This window comes from Neolamprologus multifasciatus, chromosome 18, assembly GCF_963576455.1.
Source record: "Neolamprologus multifasciatus chromosome 18, fNeoMul1.2, whole genome shotgun sequence".
NCBI lineage: Eukaryota > Metazoa > Chordata > Actinopteri > Cichliformes > Cichlidae > Neolamprologus > Neolamprologus multifasciatus.
The window spans coordinates 32,690,915-32,705,727 of NC_140456.1; the positions used below are offsets into that span (position 1 = coordinate 32,690,915).

Below are 14,813 nucleotides of genomic sequence, written 5' to 3' on the forward strand. Positions count from 1 at the left end.
CTAAGTTTGGGGAATTCAGAATCAACAGCTCCAAAGTCATTTCTGCTTATCGCCGTGCCCTCTGGTGCCGAACTCTGCGATGATTGTTATCATGGTCTCAGTGGAACACAGTTTAGAGAGAGAGAGTACACTTGTGGCATTGTGACCTCGGGGAGAGTCATCTGAGACACAAGCTGCATTTTTCAGTGAGATTTGGGATTTTGTTTTTAACCCTTTTTTAAATACTGCTGTGGATGTGGCTGTTTTATATATATATATATATATATATATATATATATATATATATATATATATATATATATTAGGGGTGCAACGATACACTAAATTCACGGTTCGGTTCGGTTTGATACTTTGGTGTCACGGTTCGATATTTTTTTGATACAAAAAAAAATGTTCATGCCTTTATAATTTGTCATTTATTAAAATTATAAATATATATTTTAACTCAAAAGTACAGTTTTTAAATTTAATGTTGCTGAAACAACAAAGTAATAATAAATAAATCTATCTGATGGAGAAATCCCTCATCTTTGGAAAAGAGAGTTTATTACAGAGAAATGGCTCTTTCCAAAATAAAAGCTATACTATACGCTTCTTCTGGGCTATATTCTCAGCAGCATATTAAACATATCAGGTCCCCATAAGGAGAATCATGTGCTAACGGCTGTCTAAATGACTCGGGTAAAGTTTGTAGCATGCGTGCTTGTTGTTTTTGTCTGCTTCCACTTGTCTTTGCACTAGGATGATGTCGGAGTAAATGTGCAGCCATATTCGTTGTGTTCCCACTAGTGCTGTCAGCGTTAATCTGAAATGACGTTAACGCCACAACACAGCAAATCTCCGTTAACGAGCTACCGCGGATCGCCCCGTGCGTGGGGCTGGACGGCCAACATGTTAACGAGCTAACTGCGCTAACGCACTAGTTCTCACCAATGTAATTGAGCATTGCTGGCACATCCAACATACTGTTTTACTTTTGTCCATGACGCGCTTACCTTCAGGGTCATACGTCACATGAAAACCAAAATAGTTCCAAAGGCCAGATCTGAATGAGGGTGGGGGAGGTTCAATTTGCCATGTTGCAACTAGCTTAACTTCTGTCTTGCTAGCTTGCCCTGCGCTCAGTGAATCTGCGTTCAACTACTCCGCCTAGGCTGCACTGTCGAGCACAGATCCACTGAGCTCTCAACACAGACAGCACCGTCAGAAGAAAAGTTGATAAAATAAATAAAAAAATTTTTATTGTTTGATACATATGCGCACCGAACCAAAAGCACTGTATCGAACGGTTCAATATCGATACGAGTATCGTTGCACCCCTAATATATATATATATATATATATATATATATATATATATATATATATATATATATATATATATTGATAGATAGATAGATGTGTGTGTACATATATTTCTCTTCTGTTTAAACACCCTCAAGTTCAAACCATTGTAGAAAAATAAGTCCGGTATTATAAAATGAAACCAACTTCAGAGTCAATCGGCTAGCGATCGAAGATTTATGTAAATTTGTACAGGAGACATAGCACGGAGGAGATTGGCTGACAATGGTCTACAGCCAATCAGGACGCAGAACACCATTCGCTGTAAAAGAAAAAAAAAAAAAGGAAATCTGCAAAACTCGAAATCCGCGAAATTGCGAGGCCGCGAGAGGTGAACCACATTATAGCGAGGGGCCTCTGTATTTTGGTTTTGCCTTTTTTTTATTGGATAGTAAGTAGAGATGGACAGGAAATCAGGGAGAAAGAGAGGGGAAGACACGCTGCAAAGGGTCGGACTCAAACCTGGAGCCACGCGGCCTGTGGTTGCCGGCTCAGACACTGAGGTAAACCGGTGCCCATGGCTATTATTTATATATGAACTGCTGCCATGAATGGGCTGTGGTTGTTGATTTTGTTTCTCACTGAGATTTTTTTTTTTTTTAAAGGCAAACAAAATCCTAATCTCCATGCATGTATGCATTGTCCATGTATGTACAGGATGATGGACTACTGTTACATATTATTACTAGTATTACTACTTTTTCTCTGCTTTTAATTGCTTTTTCTTTTATCACAATGATCCATTTGATTTGCCAATAGTGACGTAGCCCTTAGTCATGTTTCAGTTTTAACCCTATGAATTGGAGGTCCTTCCTGTACCTCACCAAGGTCGCACAGACCAAAACGTTGTAACAGAATAAAATAATGCTAAGTGGGACAGTGTGCGGAGGTTATATTATATATAGGTCCTTCATATTTGAAAGAAAAAGAAAATCCGGTCTTTGAGAACCGGGTCATAAAATGTTCAAAGCACATTAACGTATTATTTGAAGATAATCAGAAGAGTGCATTTTGGAGACAACAGTGAATGTCTGTGGTTGTCAGATTTGGTTGTGGGTGATTATAGTCAAACCAAGGTGCACAGTTAGAACAGAGCAATTAATTACCCATACTGTAGATGTCCCATAGGGATAAATTATTTACGCACACAGGAACTACTACTAAGGTTTAGTTACCTGTACCTAGTTTAGAATATGAGATATAAGTCAAATCAAATATCACGGTGTTGCTATTAATAAACAATAGTTGTAGTTTTCAGGATATGAGGAACTGAAACTTCTCTAGGCTGCCTGAAGCCTGAATCTTTAAATCAGAATGTGACTCTGAGCGCACCATGATGCCTCATGCTGTCAGTGCAGCACCTAAAACAACAGCATGTACCATGTTTTCTGAATTAACTCCTTACCAGTTATTATAAGATCCTCATTTTTAACTGGCAAGGAGCAAGCCTTTTCTACTCTTACTGTTTTTTATTAATTAAATTAATTGTTTGGTTAGTATGAAAACAAAGATTTGATCCCACTTTAAACATGTCCACATTGCCACCTACAAATAATAAATATAACAGGAGTTGTTTTGAAAGATTGCACATGATTTCAGACGCGTCCTCTTATTATATTAGACAGAAAGCTTAGAGACAGAAACTCTATAATCTGGACAGATCAACTATGTGCATAGTTGAATGCTACAAAGTAGATCAAATTGTTTTGTAGCAGTGATAAACTGACCCGATAATATATTATTGTCACAGCAGCAGCAGCTACAACGACAGACTGGTAATGCAGTTAGCAGCAGCTCTAGCCTGAAAAGTCCCGGAGGGCCCGTGCGACTCTATTGCAGCTCCAGTTTAACACTCAGCCCCTCATCTTATCCAGAAGCATCCTCCAATAAGATGAATGATTTTATTCCACCTCTGACACTTCGCTGCGATGTTATTGCCTGGAACAGAACAAAACCTCCCTGCTGGGTGCTAAAAACTGACAGTGTTAGATTGCTGAAAAAAAAGGTTCCCCGCATGTTCCTTGAACTGCACCAGACAGACCGCTTTACTGACATTTGTTTGCTGCTGTCACGTCTCATTAATCTTGATATCAAATTCATTTTTTAATTCTTAAAAACCCTTAAGAATTTTCTAATTCCATCAGTTGTGCTTGAATAAGCAGAAGTCATTGCGACCTGAGGTGGAGTGAGGTTTTACTGAATTTAATGCAATATACTCGACGTGCTAACGATACACATGTAAGGGAAATCTGTGACAGCCCCAAAGCACACTCTGAATTGTCGGTAATAACATTGGGCGGTCTGTGCTGTGTCAGTAACCAAGGGAAGGTTAAAATGCATTCACACAGACATGCATCAGGGATAAAAGATTCCTGAGTCACATCTTTTAGTAGCTCTTTTACATCTGTGTTTACTTTATTGGGAAAATAAAGTGCAGTCCCCCAGATCAAAATATGTTTTATAATAGGGCTGCTCGATTATGTCAAAAATGATAATCACCATTATTTTCACTGAAATTGAGATCTCGATTATTTGACGATATTTATTTAATAATAACAATGTGTTGAATAATGACTTTAAAGATTGTCAAAAATAATATAAAATAGTGCAAATACTGATAACAGTGCAAATGTTTGCAATATAAGAAATAAATGAAAAATGTAAACATCTATGTTTAGTGAACTTTGCAGTGTTGCTCTGTGGTGCAGCTACGACACTGTAGCAAAGTTTACACACTGTGTCTACTTGATCCACGTCTGACTCCGCGAACCCATAATGTTTCCACACCACTGAAGTGTTTTTTTTATCTCTCTTTTCAACCAACAGCAGTCACTCTCCTCTCCAAATAACTTCTGCTTAGCTTTCTGAGCTTCCCTCGGGTCCTCTTAATCAGCGGTCTCCAACCCCCGGGCCTCGGACCGGTATCAGTTGAGGTCCAGTTGAGGCTCAGGTGTGAAATGTATGGTTTTCAGGGTTTTTATCGGCTTTCAGCGTTATTTTGTTATCGTTTTTATCGTTTACTCGGTTTTCCTGGGTCTTTTCACGTGTGTTATGAATAAATCTTCTTTTTTCGGTACCGGTACTAGTTTTATTTTGTTGTATTTATCCGCGACACCTTAAAGGCCGGTCCGTGAAAATATTGTCGGGCATAAACCGGTCCGTGGCGCAAAAAAGGTTGGAGACCGCTGCTCTTAATTGTTGTGACGCGTGTTCGAAATGCAGAGAGGTGCGCTCGATTTGCCACACGGAGCAGCGCGAGAGTAAAGCACGAGGGAGGGGCTAATAATCGGCTCAGTCATTTTTAATGATCGTTGAAAGCCCAGATCGTAATCGAGATTAAAATTCGATTAATTGAGCAGCCCTATTTTATAACAATGAGATGGTTTGTATTACTTACCACTTGAAAAATGTCTGACTCCCATTTCTTCTCGTTTCATGTTGAAACTCTACTTGAAACCTTGTAAAAGAAGAAAAAAAGATTTTGTGCCATTTTTCAAGTGGTCTCAAACTTTTGATCGGGACTTTATAACTGTATGACTTTATAACATACAGGTGATATAATACAAAAACCCTTAAGAATTTTCTAATTCCATCAGTTGTGCTTGAATAAGCAGGAATCGTTGCGACCTGAGGTGGAGTGAGGTTTTACTGAATTTAATGCAATATACTCGACGTGCTAACGACAGCCCCGAAGCACACTCTGAATTGTCGGTAATAACATTGGGTGGTCTGTGCTCTGTAACTACGGGAATGTTAAAATGCTTTGTGTTGTAATTCTCTGTGGTGCTGCTGTCCATTAGTTTATGCTGGCATGAAAGTTACTGCTTTCAAAATGCGTAAGATAAGGGCTACTTAAATTAAATTCTAAAGGCACTAAAACTCCTTTAAACTAAATGGTACTGCAAATCTGCATTCAGAGGAGGTAAACTAATAATGCGGCCTAATCAGATTACTTTGATTCATTTCGATGCTGGTAGGTGGCTACTTCTCTTCCTCTCCGCCACTCCCTTCATCTCCTCTCCAATTTTCTGTCTCAGCCTGCCTCCCTACGCCGTTTCCTCTTTTTTCTTTTTTCTTTCTTCCATTTTTCCTTCTTCTTTTGTTCTCCTGCCTCGTCTCTGCTGGGTGGCACTGTGTATGGTTAGAGGGAGTACTGTGGTGGTCTCATTAATCCAGCTCTCATGGCAAACTAGTCCCCAGGGACAGAGAGCCCACTTTTTAAAAAGTGCCCTGTCACACTCTGGCACGTGATTTGCATTTAGGTTAAAACCAGTCGGGACTCTTAAATCTTATTTATGAGCCGAGGGAAGTCCCTCTTCACTGTGACACGAGGGCATCAGTTACTGTCAGGCCGAACAATTACAAACGCACAAATGCAGGCAAGCGCACACGCACGCACACAGCTGAGTCATGGTGAAAGCAGAGTTTTTGTTTATAAACAGGTTAAAATCTGTATAGGGGTTGTGGCTGTTATCAAGCTTGCAAGAGCGTCCTTTGCCAGCAATCAGTGTAATGGGCTGTCCGACGAAGACGGTGCACACTCACAGAGCACAAGGTGAAGTGCTGTATTGTAATCTTATGCATGTACAGAGTGTGCACAAAATATCAATGGTGTCAGCTCATCCAATGAATAGTTTAAGGCAGGTAAGTGTTTATAGAGCGAGCCAGCCTTTCAGGCGTACATATGAAATCCTTCCAGTGATAGAAGAAGAACTTTACTCTTTATTGGGACTAATTAACCCTTTAAAATCATTATCAGTGAGTAACCCTGTCCATTATCCCTGCAAATAAGAATATGACATTTTTATTTGTATTTTATGTTACTTACTTATATTACTTCTAAAACAAAATATTATTTTAGTTTAACTGTTCATCCTCAGTTTTGTGCTGTTGTGTTTTTGTTTTGAGTACAGATGTGGTCATGCATCCATAGCTGTCAACTAGAGCAGGGCGATATGACCAAAAATATCTATCACGATATACATTTGAAAATTTGCGATAACGACATAACTGACGATATAATTGACACTAGACAAAATACTTTACAACTCCACAACTTTATTAGTGAAAAAACAAGCAGCTGTTTTTTATGTGCATTAAAGTTATATAAAAATTTAACAGTGCAAATTCCTTGCTGACAGTTTAACTAAAAGGCATTTCCGGTGGAAACTGGCCGACATATCCTCAGCATAACCATGTATAATATCCACAAAACTTAAAAAGAGCTTATACACACACAATACGGTAATATTATGTTGAAGCACAGCACGTATCACTCCGCGAGGCTCCGCCTACGATAGCCGTAATGCTCCGACAATCCATCAAGCGGTGCGGCTTCGTAGCTTAGCAAAGTCGTACTGAAACATTTGACAGATTTTCGAGCGCCGTGTACATAAAATCGTTTCGAGGTCAGTAAACACAACCAGAGTTCATACATAAAGCACACGGGATTATAAGGGGCGCTGTTGATTTTCAGAAAAATTAAAGGATTGATTTTAAGTGTGCCGTATTTTCCAAAAAACACGGTAATAACGACGGCCCGCTAGCATGCTCTACCAAAAATAGTGCTTTGTTGTGTATCTGACGGACGAAAGCCAAACAAGTTCCACACCACTGAAGTTGCAGCATTTTTACAAACCAATTCTGGTTCATCCGTTTCATTCAACGATCCGCTTTCGCTCTTCTCATTCTGCGTCACCGCCATGTGCGTATGTAAACAAAGGCACTGCGCATGCGTGTTTTACCCATATTCTATCGCGATATTTCATTTTCCTATCGTTGCCCAAAATTACACCGGTATTACCGTGAACAGTATGATATAGCCCAGCCCTACTGTCAACACATTTCACTAAAAAATGTGAACCTCATTGTGGTCAGATGAAAAGTCAAGAGATCACTACAATGACTGGGTTTGCACAGCTTTTTTCTATGGAAAGTAAGTAAGAAAAGTGTATTTATGTAATGCTTTTCAGCGACATCAAGTCACAAAGCACAGCAATTACAAAACAATGAATATCAAGAAAGAGCCAAAGACAGAAAGATGGGAAACTTTAACTGAAATGACACTGAGATGTCGTCTATCTTAATAAATTGGCACTCAGATCCTCAAATCTTACCCATGACAAATACCCTCTAAAAAATAAATAAATAAATAAAAACTTAAAACTAAACATTTTCAAGCAACAAATAAAACGTGCAAATCTAACTGAAAAGTAAACAGTCTCCAAATTAAATGACAATAAAAAGCTGGATTTGTGTCGGAAACAGAGACAAATCATTTATTTGTGTTTGCCCCACATTCAGAGATTGATGTGCCAGAATATACGCTCATATGTTCTGAAACAGAACATATAAGCGTATCGTTAAATGGATAGACCCACACTTAATGTTACAATCTGTTTTTTCCATTTAGCAAAAAATAATTCAATTCAGTTCTGTTTTGTTTATCTGTTGCCAAATCCGTCACCTCAAGGTGCTAAAGACCCAACAACAGAGCAGCAATGTTCGGATATATGGCATGGAATCCATTCACATACTTAAAGCATGCTGTTTATTATAGCTTGGCACTTGCTGGAGACCTATTCAACAAATCCAGTTGTGTTTGATATCCTCAGAAGCAACACTGGTTGCTCCTTTCGCACAATGCAGTAATTTATGTGTTCAACCTTCTGTGGCTAATTAACAACCTAAATAAGTAAAAACTCGTAGCAATAATGCTAATTATGTAAAAATCAACCTGTATAACCCCGAAGACATCACCTAAGTAAATTTTCTCTGGCTTGGCAAAGCTGCTCCAGTGCCGCGGGACAGTCTGCAACTGCTCTTTGCAGGCTGCTAACTCTCCTAATCACTAGCTAATGTGTAAAAATTATTCTTCCCTTTTACCCTTTGGTTCTCTGCTTTTTTCTCTTTATGTTGAAACATGAAAGATAGAACTTATATATACGTATACAGAATTTGAAGCCTTGAATCAGTGAGCTCCCATGATGTGCAGGTGCTAAAATTGTGTAAGGTGATACATGCCCCTGAAGTTTGGCAAGCTGTGCAAAAGCCTGTGATCAGCAGGAAAATCTGGCTTGCAGCTACGTCTCAGCCACTTATCAGCGTAATGCTCTAGTGTGGAATGTGGTTAGCCTGTGTTTATATAAAGCTCTCCACACATGGCTTTAAGTAGATTTAGTGCTGATAGCGCTGGGTGTTTCTAGCACTTTCGTGTTTTGCCAGTGCACTGCTGTGTAGCCTCCACATGCTTTCCCAGTCCTTGTTCCTGTCCTACTGTCACGTCATCCTCGCTAACTCGAGTGTTTTCATCAATGAGTCCTGGGCTTATTCTTTTGATCAGGCCTAATCCTCTTTATTATTTGCATATTGTGATTTCTCCCTGCAACAATCAGTCCTCCGCTGCACCAAACAGTGTGGACTTTGATTAATTATGGACTGGGTGCTTTCAGTTCATCCTCACTTTTTATTTCTGCTATGCATTACCATTGTGTTTGCTGCTCGGTTAAGTTCTTTATGGTATCAATTATTTGATAGCTTGTATAGCCGTAGAGCAAGCGTAATATATTTGGATAATAGATTTGTGCACTGTACTGGGTCATGCTAGCAATTAGCGTAATAGTCTATTTCAGAGGCGTTGGTTTCCAAAGTAATCTATAAACAGGGTGAGGATGTGCACTGTGAACCATACTTTAAATGGTGGCAGTAAAGAGGACTTGATGTGCAAATTCCTAATAAGGATTTTAAATGGAAATAATGGCTCCAGCCAGCAATCATAAAAACTGTAATACAAAGACACAACGTACACAAGTCTCAGTTTCTGTCAATGAAAGTCTCACATTTTTCCACTTGTCAAGTTTTCTTGATTTTGTGAGTTTTGTTTTTAGTTTTCAGACACTGGATTTTGGTTACAATTCAAAGGGTTTCTGCAGTTTTATCCAGATTTTGTTCATTTCTAGATTCTATTTATTTATGTTAAAATCTATATCATGTAAATGTTATATAAATATAGATTTCATTTGTTTTATATAACTGAATTTACATGTCATTCCCATTTTATTTTGTGTCACAAGTTCAGCACAAGCTCTGCCTCCTGTTCTATTTTGGTAAGTTTAGGTACCACAAATAAGTAAATTGACTGATTCTAATATAGCGCTTTTCTACTGTCCTGCAGCACTCAAAGCGCTTTAAACGACAAATAAGTCGACAGATCTGCTGAGAGCTGAGTGTTCTGTTAGAATACAGTATGATATTATGGGGAATACGGGGATTTTAATGTATGGTTGTCAGGTCATTCAGTTGTAAACTGATTTCATGGAGCTAATGAAGACGAGCCAGTAAGCTGAAATGTGATCCCTTTTTCTTTTCTCTGTTCGGACTCTTACTGCTTTGTTTGGGATCAACTTAAGGCTTTTCAGGGAGCATTTAGGAATAAGGAAATAAATAAATAATAAGGAATTACAGAAGCCTCAAAGTAACAAATGCATGTTAAAAGATTTCAGTTGAGTTTTTACTGACTTTACTTATGAGACTCTTGAATATGAAGAGTCAAAATAACTGGTAGTAGTTAAAGATGCTTTTGCAACAGAAACATGAAGCTGTATGAGATATAAAGACAAAGAGTCTTCCATGCTCTATAGGCTTATAAGTCACTCACTGAATGAATGCATGAATGAAAGTGTTAATGAAAGTGTTAATCTAGAGGCGGAGTCTAGGTCTCACAGTCCAAGTCACTTATGCAATGATCTGTTGATTTGCAGGTCAATGCCAATAAAATGTGTTACCCATGCAAACGAGAGGTGACATAGATGATAGCATCTCTGTGGGGTTATACTTAGTGAGAGTGGCATTTTGAGCTAAATGCTCTGAAAGTCCAACCTGATGCAATATAATATAGTGTTCAGGTACAACATACCTAACCAGTTTGATCTGTACGTCACCAAATCCTTGCTTTCCTTAGTGCTGCTGAAAGTCAGTCATAAAATCACATCTGGAACATACACTATATTCCACTTAAGCTGCAATTTAAGTGATCTCTGTTTCGATTGATGTCTTCCAGGACTTCTGCTAACTTATGAAACTGATGCTACTCTTTACACTTACATAACAGAAAATCACCCATAACGCTCTGCCATGCATTCATAATGTTTTCCATTTCTGCACTCTGTGTGTTTTGGCGTACATCACTAATATTTCAAATAGCTAGGAGGGGAATTTATTGTCTTGGGAGCTGAGGTATGACACAAAGCACAATGTTTCTCATGCTCCACTGCTTCCATAAAATCACTGTTTACTCATTTCTTTCTCGTGGGTTTATTATTTTTTCCTTTTTTTTGTTCTTCCGTGGATATAACGGCTGTCAGCTGAGGGAGCGGTATAAGCAGGGATCAGAAAAACGCTAAAACAGTGCAATCCATTTCAACGTATTTGCATAAATCATTTCCGGACAATGCAGACTGAATGAATGAATTACTGTAATAGAAAATGTCACAACTGTCACGACTGCCCTTGAGTCTCTCAGGTTACGGGTGTCGAGCGCTGCAAATATGAAATTGCTCATCAGATTGCAGGCGTCTTGGTCGACAATGCCAATAAAATTTGTTACCCATGCAAACAAGAGGTGACAGAGATGATAGCATCTCTGTGGGTTATACTTAGTGAAAGTGGCATTTTGAGCTAAATGCTCTGAAAGTCCAACCTTTGGTGGTGCTAGATGAAGTGTAAAGGGATTAACTTTGACTCTTCATCTAGCACCCAGTATCCATCTGTTGTGGAATGTGACATGGGAGGATTTGTCCCCTGGGGACTATGAATGTGTGTAAATATGTTACTTTAATCATGTGGAATATAGAGGTTGATGATTTCAATCACTCTCTTGTCACGTTTTCTCTGTTGTCACTTAACTGACATAAAACAAACCTTCACTGTTTTGTCAAGAGGTTAAAATAAGTCAGATGTTTCTGTTTCTGGGTAATGACATTTAGTTGTATAATTGTTATTGTCTTACAAGCAGGGTTTTAATAGTTTTGCAATTTTCATTGCAAAATTCATTTCATTTTTATTTTTATTTAGTTTTGACTTCAGATTTTCAATTTTATATCAGTTTTAATTAGTTTTTACCAATTGTTTGCTAGTTTTGTTTAGTTTTAATTTTTTTGAAAATCCTTAGTTTCAGTTTAGTTTTGATTAGTTTCAGTTATAGTTTTAGTTGTGTTTGCAATAATTAAGTGTAACAAAATCCCAGTTTCATCATATCAGTCATTCTCTTCTGCTCATCCTTGGGTATGTTGCTATTCCAGCTACCATACTGCACCCTGGACAGGTCGCCTGTCTGTCGCAGGGCTAACACGCAGAGACAGACAACTCACATTCCCACCTATGGGTTCTTTAAATAAATAAATAAAGGCAGATGAACAACCATTGATACCAGGCAACTATAAAATGTATATCTTGGCCCCAATGAGACTATTAACTCTCGCAGCACCGGGTGTTCGTAATTTTGGTTCAAGTGAATTGATAAACTTTTTGAAGGTAATTGACTCACACAGTTGTGTAGATATCCCCGTCCTGTTGTCTCATCACGCTGCCTTGCCTGGGGTTAGCTTCTGTTTTCTGGGGATGAGGGTTGAGTGTGCTCCCTTACCTTCTCAAGCTAAGCTAGGTTAGCCTTCTTGTGTGAGCTTTTCAAGTGCACTTTAAGGTTTGTGGGATTTTTTCCCCTTTAGAAATGTCCCTCATTATTTGTCTGTTTCCACTGCAAGACACTTGCTTTATCCAAAACACAGTCATATTCAAAGTAATCCCAAATTGAACTCTGGCTCCCGACTTTTCCTGACATGATTCTGCGCGTGGACGGAGCAGCAACACAGACGACTCGACTAACGTGCTGCCACCTGCTGGCATAATGAGACACAGCAAGAAAAAAATCTGGAAACTAAACTTCATTTTCACCCTTGACTCTTGTATGACACGCACACATCAATGAAAACTAAACACATTTTTGCTATAAATTCAGTTAATTTTAGTTAGTTTTGGGAACACTCATTATAGTTTTAGTTAGTTTTCCTTTTTTTGTTTTTGTTTTTATTTTTATTTCCGTTAACGAAAATGTTTTTTCACTTCTAGTTTTCGTTATTTCGTTAGTTTTATTAACGATAATAACCTTGCTTACAAGGAGCTGCCCCTCCCTGAGCCTGGATCTTCTGGTGGTTTCTTCCAACTTAGCATCACAGCAAAACCCGTAACAGACACGCTGGTCCACCGTGTCCGTTTTACGCTTTGTTTCTCCAAAGTGTGAAATGTACATGCATGCAGAAATTGCATTACCGGCAGGGTGAGATAACATATTTAAAGGCATGAAGTCGGTACTGAGTAAAAAATGTATAAAATGCATTCCAGAGTCCTTAATCGCCAGAAACTATTAAGCTAGGTGGCTAATATGTATCTACATGTACATGTGTTAAAATGTCTGTGATTATTTTCATTTTGGCCTGAAATAAAACATCTTCCTTGCTGTTACTGCATCGTACTGCATGTGTGTACATTTCACGTTTTGGAGAAGCAAAGTGTTAAATGGACACGATGGACCGGCCTGTCTGTTACACACTTATCGGGTTTTTTCTTCCAGCTATCACCAAGTGCTTGATTGTAGTGGGCTGTCTGGTTGTTGAGGTTTTCTCTGTATTATTGTAGAATCTTTATCTTACAAAATAAGGCGCCATGACATGACTGTTGACAGAGGAGGACTGCTATAAATAAATTAAATTGAATATGTGTCCCTTCTGTCTTATTTTGTTAGTTGAGTGAACACTTGTAGTGTGTTTTTATTTTATTGTGTAGTTAAAACTGCACCTGCCTTTGACTGCTCACTCGCTAACTTTCTATCATATTTGATATCTGCACGATTGAACCTTCCAGTATCAGAAGATGCCATTTGCTGGTAAACTGTCCAAATTTAAATGGATCTCTTCCAAGATACTGGTAATATTTTATGTGCAATAGCAGAAAGCTTCTAACCGAGTGCCCTCGTGTTTGTCTTATGTTTTTAAAGAGATCTCTGGGAACTCGGAGGACATCCCTCTAGTGCGCTGGAGGCAGCAGTGGCTGGAGAATGGCACTCTGCTTTTCCACATCCATCACCAAGACGGCAGCCTGAGCCTCCCAGAACCGACCGAGGATCCAGCCAACGTCTCTACGAAGGAGGAGCTCCGCATCCTGCACATCTCTGTGATGGTAACTCCTCAGTGCTAAAAAGAGCTCAAACTGGAAAGTGCTGTTATATTGCTGTTCATTTTCTTTTGACACATGTAAGAACTTTTTAATTGGGCAAAATTTAGCAAAATGAAAAATGTCGGTGGGAGATTTTTTTTTCTTTCTTTAATTAAAACCGACATGAGATCAAATTGATGAAACGACGTCACTATTTTTTCTTCTTCTCTGAAACAAAACTACTCCGAGATCTGTCTTTTCCTGATAAGATGGCACATTTCTTTGTTTTTGCTTCCAAATGAAACAGCACAACCCGCATATTTCTTTTCTGAAAAAGCAGACAAATCTTGTAGATTTCTGTCACGGTATGACGACTGTTTTACATGCAACAAATCCCCCCCAAGCCCCCCTCTGTCTTGCAGTTCACTCTGTAGTATGTTGAGGGGTTTTTGACCCAATATATGTGATATCTCAGTCTCCACCACAGTCACATGCCTGCCAGATTTATTTAGATCAAACATATATTAAGCGCATGGCATCCACTCCAGGGTAAGGATGTGTTTTATGACTGTAAAGGCATGGATGGGGTCAAAGTGGACTTTTAACCCTTTAAAGCCGGTCGGAGCGGGCACGCTCTGTTTTGCGTAACTATTTTTAAATCCCAGTAGCTCTGCAACCACGTAAGCTAGCGCAATCATTTTTTTTGCATATGAAACCGGAGGAGTTGTACTTACATCTTATGCCATCAGCTTGTCCTCGGTCACAGTTTCCTTCCACATATAGTTTTGCAAAAACTGCATAAAAAGCGCTTGCAGGAACAAAAACATAAAATTCCACGCTTTGCCGATCCGTTCAGCTGTTCATAACACTTCCTACATTGGAATAGACGTCAGCCGAACTTTTGCATGTCCCGAAACCGGAAGTGACGTCATTTTTAAGGTTCTTTTTACCATCAGGGCCTCATGAGCCTATACTGGTGTTTTTAAAAGTTATGTTTGACTTTATGACTTTCTGTGTCGTTTCTGGGATGCTTAGGACTCATATTGCACTGCTGGAAATAGTTTATTTTGATGCATATGCTGCTTTTTTGCAAATTTGCAGTATAATGTTTATTTTTGTTTTTCCTGCAGTATATAAAAATTGGTGTATTTCAAAAATAAAACTATGAAGACACTCAAAATAAATTTCCTGTGGTGGGAAACTATTTTGTGCAACTTTTTTATATTTACAGTTTTGAGGGATAAGCCTCTTAAATTTCTCTA

The 14,813-nt window shown here is 38.7% G+C and overlaps 1 protein-coding gene across 10 annotated transcripts in view; it reads left to right on the forward strand.

Annotated features, from left to right (window-relative positions):
- The window catches only part of astn1 (astrotactin 1), a 587,946-nt gene that overhangs the window by 114,298 nt on the left and 458,835 nt on the right, over nucleotides 1–14,813 (forward strand). For all 10 annotated transcript variants that reach the window (XM_085141198.1, XM_085141199.1, XM_085141203.1 and 7 more), the window contains exon 2: nucleotides 13,394–13,575. In XM_085141198.1, coding sequence (XP_084997324.1) covers nucleotides 13,394–13,575 — 182 coding nt within the window. The remainder of the gene's footprint in view (nucleotides 1–13,393; nucleotides 13,576–14,813) is intronic.